The 6,508-nt window shown below is 37.4% G+C and overlaps 1 protein-coding gene across 5 annotated transcripts in view; it reads left to right on the top strand.

The window, feature by feature from the left end:
- The window catches only part of ITGA2 (integrin subunit alpha 2), an 80,383-nt gene that overhangs the window by 56,615 nt on the left and 17,260 nt on the right, over positions 1–6,508 (top strand). For 3 of the 5 annotated variants that reach the window (XM_042451769.1, XM_042451766.1, XM_042451770.1), the window contains 3 exons: positions 2,187–2,338; positions 4,178–4,288; positions 6,242–6,324. In XM_042451769.1, coding sequence (XP_042307703.1) covers positions 2,187–2,338; positions 4,178–4,288; positions 6,242–6,324 — 346 coding nt within the window. The remainder of the gene's footprint in view (positions 1–2,186; positions 2,339–4,177; positions 4,289–6,241; positions 6,325–6,508) is intronic. The other 2 variants (XM_042451767.1, XM_042451768.1) reach the window with 2 other exon arrangements.

The following is a 6,508-nucleotide window of genomic DNA, read 5'->3' as shown; positions in this document are numbered from 1 at the left end:
TAATAATAATAATAATAATAATAATAATAATAATAATAATAATAATAATAGATGCAAACCATGAGAATTAAACACCTAGAATGTAAACACTTAGGGAGTTACAATTGGATGTGCTGCTGTGAAATTGTATAGCAAAACATGAAACTGGCTATGCAGCTATATGCAGCACTAAAATGTATCCCCAGTTAATATAGATGATCACTCCTCACTATTTGGTCAGATGTTACTAAAGCAGTAACAATATTGATGAATATGTTTGTTTGCATTTATGGTCTTTTTAGAGCTCCACCCCACCAAACTATTCAGTCCTTTCTACTGAAGAGAAGTTATGAGGTTTCAAAGTACTGTACAGTTTGAGTCTCCCTTATCCAAAATATTCCACAATTATCCACATGTGTGGCTGAGATAGTGACACCTTTGCTTTCTGGTTGATTATACACAAACTTAGTTTTCATGCAGAAAATTATTTAAAACATTATGGATAAAATTACCTTCATTCTTTCATATAGTGTATAGGAAGCATACATTAATTTTATGTTTAGACCTGGGTCCAAACTCCAAGTTATTGCATTATGTATGTATATGCAAATACAAGTATTCCAAAATCCAAACAAATCCAAAAGAATCCACCTCTTGTCCCAAGCATTTCAGATAAGGAAAATTGAATCTGTACAACCTTTGTTTCCATAAGAGTTTATTTGTCTTGTGCTAGTGGTGAACAAATCATTACCTGTGGATACAAGTGGGCCTGTGAAAATCTATAGTAATGTTTTGTGCTTTTACTGCTGAAAAGTACAAAGACACTATGCCTGGAGACTGGCAGATCTCTATGGTGTAATAGAACCTCCTTGCACTATAGATACATATTACAGTTGCTTCTATACTTTGGAATCAGTTTGTTGTGGCACCAGAGCTCCATTACTTGTGGAGCTCTACTACCTGTGGAGCTTCCACTACCTTCCCAGAATACCATAGTGTTGAGCCATGGCAGTTAAAGTGGTGTCAAACTGGATTGTTGCTGCAGTGTGAGTGCAGCCAGTAGTAACCAAACTTTGGCAGCAGCAAAAATCTTGGTGATAGTATGAAAGTGTGATCTCTGGTTAGCCATCTACGGTAAATCCAAAAGTTTGCCATTCTTTTAGATCATAATTTTATTTCTATGGGCTGGAAAAGCCCAAATAAATTATGTGATGCTGATTTTCTACATTTTTATGTCCTATTGTATTCTTGTGAGTTTATGCTTCACTAAGCATTCATAGGATTGAAGCCTGAGAAGGAAACACAAACATGGGCAACTAAGGTGGAAAACAAATTTCATCCCTACTCCCACAGCAGACTCCAGCACCCTAGGAAGTAATTTTTTCAAAACAAGAAGGAATTTATAGTCACTGGCAGTTTAAATTAAATAAACTATTGTTCCTACAAGCCACCAGAAATGCTGGCTGACCCTATTTGCATCACATTTTACCTAAAAAGAAATGCTGGGAAAAACAGGACACATGTGTGCGTTTGTTGGACCAACAGGGTGCAGGAGACTGGGAAAGGTGTTAGGGGCTGCAAGAAGACTATAGTTCCCTCATTTCTGTTTTCACATAATTATATGTCCTACACTGTCCATTAAATTTATAGGCAAAGGATCTAATAGTACCTTTGAGACTAATTGAATGGTTAGACTAACTCAAAGGTCCTACTAGATCCCTTTATATGCTGATTTTCCAGACTAACATGGCTATGTCTTTGAATTTTACCTTTAAATTTGTAGTGGAATGTGTGTGTGTGTGTGCGTGTGTGTGTGTGTGATATATATATATATATATATATATATATATATATCACAGACTCACAAAGGTACAACTCTTGTAATAATAATAATTATTTATTTATTTATTTATTTATTTAGATTCTGATTAATCTCTAGGAATGCAAGCGAATTACAACAGTAAAGCAAAATACAGTTAAAAGACAATACATTAAAAATTCCAAGATCCCCATCCCACCCCCCCAGTCATAAAAACATAATTACATTCTAAAAGGAGATTAAACCAAGAAAAGAAGTTAAAAACATTAATTTACAATAACGATTAAAATGAAATAAGAGTTTCAAGTGGGGTCTGGGTAGAATAAAGATAAAGATGGGGATAATGGGAGAAAAAGGAGTAATTTCTACAATATGTTTCCCCCTTTAGATATCAGATACAATGTGACATTGGATGCTGATCTCTTATCCTCTCGAGTGACCTCTAGAGGCTTATTTAAAGAAAACAATGAGCGATATCTGCAGGATAATGTGATAGTTCGCCCCATGGAGAATTGTGTGGAGCATGTTTTTAATGTCCAGGTAATGCCATTGGCTCCATATATTATATAAACAGAAGTGTATACAGTACTTGAGGGTTGGTTCTTATAAACTGCAGATAAGACAGTAAACTTGCAACTTCCTTATTAGAAAGGCTAGAATGGCCCCCTTCCTTGCTGTCCTTCCATCAGCAGGCAAATACTTTTGAGAAGTGAACATTTTTAAAGTAAGGGTTTTTAAAAGCGTTCTGTGCTCTTTTAATTATAGTTGTTTTTTAAATTGCTTTTTGACATTTTTAATTGTATGTTTTCAATTGTTTTTAGTTTGGTCAGTAGTTTAATTTATAGCCCTGTCTCCTCTGACATGCCTGCAAAAGAAACCCCTTATATTTTATATGCTATGCACCTCCAACACATTCATTTTTCTGACTGGTGGAGAGCAGGTGGAGGTAATGGTGAAAAGTATTGAGCTGAAAGTAGAGATTACATGTTGCTTCATCGCCTCCATAGGTTCTGGAGGTTCTGCCTCATCACTATGCATCCATCTAGAGGCACACAGATGGATGCTTTTCTGCTGCTGCCCTTCCCTAAGATGACCAGTAAACAGCAGTGTTCAGGGGTATAGCATGTACAAGATTTTGGGAGTGTTTTGATCAATGCAAGGAGACACTGAGTTCCTCTCCCTCTCCCCCCCCCCACCAAAAGAATCTGCCAGTTTTATACTAGCATATGTAACTAAAGAATGCTAACCCAGCGCCAAGGATTATTTAAGGGATCACCTTCCATACAACCCACCCCATGCTCTCAGGTCCTCTGGGAGGAACTTATTGCAGCCTATAAAGAGCAGATTGACTGCAGTCTCCCAGAGAACCTTTTCTGCAACCACTCCCAGCCTGTGGAATGGCCTGCCGGACAAGATCTGTCAAATTACCAATCTAGATAGCTTCAAGAAAGCCGTTAAGGCGGAACTATTCTGGCAGGCCTTCCCAGAATAAACTACTTGGCCATGTAACAACCCTCCCCCCAATATATATGATGACTCTGCCCACAATTATTGTTTGAATTGTTTTATGTAATTTTAACTTTACACTGTTTAATTCTTTTTTAAGTGGGGGGGGATATTTTGTATATCTTGTTGTATTATTTTAATATTGTAAGCTGCTTTGATTGTTTTAACAAAAAGTAGGGTAGAAATAAAAGTTTTATTTTATTATTATTTATTGCTTTTCTGTTCAATATAGGTATCAAAGGTCCAAAACATACTGCAGAAATAATCTAGTTTGAGCCTTGGCTCAGTGGTAGGGAATCCTGGAAACTGTATTTTATTGTGGCACCAGAGCACAAAGTAGGCTAAATGTCTCACTAGTTCCCAAAATTCCCTAGTACTGAACCAGGGCAGTTAAAGCAGTCTCAAACTGTTTTTTTTTCCTGCAGTGTGTTTTGCAACAAAGTTAAGTTTGGTGGGAAATTATTTATGTAAACCAATACTAAATATAAAAATCTAAAATATTTGTTTTGGTTCCAAAGTGTTACTGCATTGAATCACATCAGTTCAATGCTTCTCAGGTGATCTGATGTGGGAGATCATATATATATATATATATATATATATATATATATATATATATATGCATGCTAGGAACTGGTGCCATGTTCATGTCAATGGGCTACAAATGTTCTTTCGTTCACACACTTGCACTGGTCTATCACTTGAACAGCACTTAATTAGATAACACATCTAGCTAGACAACTTTGTAATTAAATATATGAATTTGTATAGCATAACAGGCAGAAACTGATAAACAAAATACTTTATTATATATGTGTATAATCAAAAATATTAACAGATGCTATTATATTATATGTGTGTGTCTGTTTATAGGAGCCCTCTGATGCTGTTGACTCACTTAGTGTACGTGTTGATATTAAGCTCAACAATCCTGGTTCAAGTCCTGTTCTTGATAAAACTTCTCCTGCATCTGTAACTTATACTGTAGGTATATTAACACATATTCCATTCCTAGTGTCAACAATAAGTTGCCACATAATGTAATTGCAGAAAACCAGATGTTATTATAGTGTCACAAGGGTATTCAGTGGATGAATCCCAAAGATCCATGATCAGATCAAATAAATTTTAAAGTTTAATCATAGAGACAGAGGTTGTCTTCTCAAGTAGAGATGCTCGTGAAGATTGAGGGACCTTGGCTCAGACGTAAGCTGGAGGGCCCCAACTGATGGATACATCAGAAATAGAGATGGATACTGCTTCCTGGCTTAAACCACAACTGACCCTGAAATGGATGCAAAAAAGGAGTGCAAAACTGCTTCAGCCATCCAGCAATTTCCAAGGCTGATCACTCTATAAATCCTCCTATTGAAATCAGAAGAGGCATCAATATTTATTTCTGTTGATAGACCTGACAGTGATATTGATGTTGATATCCCTGCCCAACAACTACAATTGTCCAAGGAGGTTCTCCTCTGTCCCACTGTTGAAAACATAGACAAGAAGGAGACAAAGGGATCCCATAAAGACTTGGCTGTGGCATATTCTCCCCTTCAGTGTTCAACTGGCACCATTATTGGCCTTATTTAAGTGCCAAATGAAATCTTTATGGTTCATTCATGTTTTGTGTCCCTAATGATTGCATTTGCTTTTGATCAATTGGGGATTTTACCTAGATTATGGCCTGGTACAGACCACCCAAAAAGGGTGGTTTGCTGGCGCCTAATTTTGCTCCGCAGGGAATCTGCAGCCTCCAGACCACAGGACTTCCCCATGGAGCAAAAAGAACCCACAAAAAGCGGGTTCTTCTTGTGGCGCAATTATGATGCCGCAGTGCGCCAATGGCACATTTGCAACATCATAATGGTGCCGTGACAATGTGGATGCTAGGCGTCTTTCACATAACAATGGAAGCCCCCATCTGTACAGGGGGCTGCCATTGCTACGGCCTCGTCACGTGCTAGGGTTGAGGCACGTGTGGGCAGAGCGCCTCAGCCAACCCCTAGCATGTGACGAGGGCGCCCAATAGTCCTATCTGTACTGGGCCTATGTTGAACTGCATTACAATTTTGGCTCGTGGCTAGCCTATCAGCATGGCAGTGAATCCTCTCCAGGTTTTCATCCAGGGGTTCTTCAAGATGATAAACCCATTTTTAAATCGGTTCTGCACCTTGGCCAGCATCTTTAATGCTGGTGTGAATTCACTGCCCTATAGATACGGAGCTATCAGCCACAACTATAATGCAATTCAACATAAAGTAATATCCTCAGGTGATCAAAATACAATCATTGGGACCCCCAAAATTTGGATGCACTTCAGCATATTAATTTGGCACCTAAGTGAGGCTGAAACTACTGCCAGTTAGACCTTCAAGGGGAGACTACACAAGTACTTAAATGTTTTAGAGTTTATTCATATTTAAAAAATATTATAGCATTTTAATAGCACTTTAACTGCTCTTACAGTACCCTGTATAATTCTATGGTTCATAGCTTGATAAAGAGCTTAGAATCCTTTATTACCCGAGTGCTCTTCCCTTAATCAGAGCTCTAGAAATACCTATTTGTAACAGATGATTCCATGTCCCTCACCATAGTTCCATGCTATGATATTCTGGGAACTGTAGTTTTGTGAAGTTCTGCCAGAATGCTCTGTTGCCACAACAAACTACAGTTCTCAGAATTCTATAGCATTGAACCATGATAATTAAAGTGATGTCAAACTGGATTATTTCTGCAGTGCAGTTGCAGTCTTAGATTTTGAAGGGACCACAAGGGCCACCTAATCGAATTCCTTACCCAAGAATACACCACTAAAGCAAACCTGAAAGATACCCTTCCAACTTCTGTTTAAAGACCACCACTTTAGGCTATGTACAAAGTTACATAGAACATTTTATTTTGAACAAAGAAGATGAGTTTTTTTTCTTTTTGCAGATACCATTTGTTAAAGACTGTGGTGGAGATGAAGTTTGCAATGCTGACCTTATTCTTGATGTTCAACAGAAAACAAATAATGGGTAAGAGTTGTGTTTTTGTCCCCATTCAGTTCTTCTGTAATAAACAATTATAGAAAAGAAAAAAATATAGCAAATGTGTATAAGGAATAATTGCATAATATTTTGCTTTAAACTTAAACAGAATTTATGCATTGGCACAGTATTATAAAATACCAATGGAATAACAGACTATATGACTCCTGTA

This window comes from Sceloporus undulatus, chromosome 2 (genome assembly GCF_019175285.1).
Source record: "Sceloporus undulatus isolate JIND9_A2432 ecotype Alabama chromosome 2, SceUnd_v1.1, whole genome shotgun sequence".
NCBI classification, from domain to species: Eukaryota; Metazoa; Chordata; class Lepidosauria; order Squamata; family Phrynosomatidae; genus Sceloporus; species Sceloporus undulatus.
This window is presented reverse-complemented; position numbering and strand designations above follow the sequence as displayed.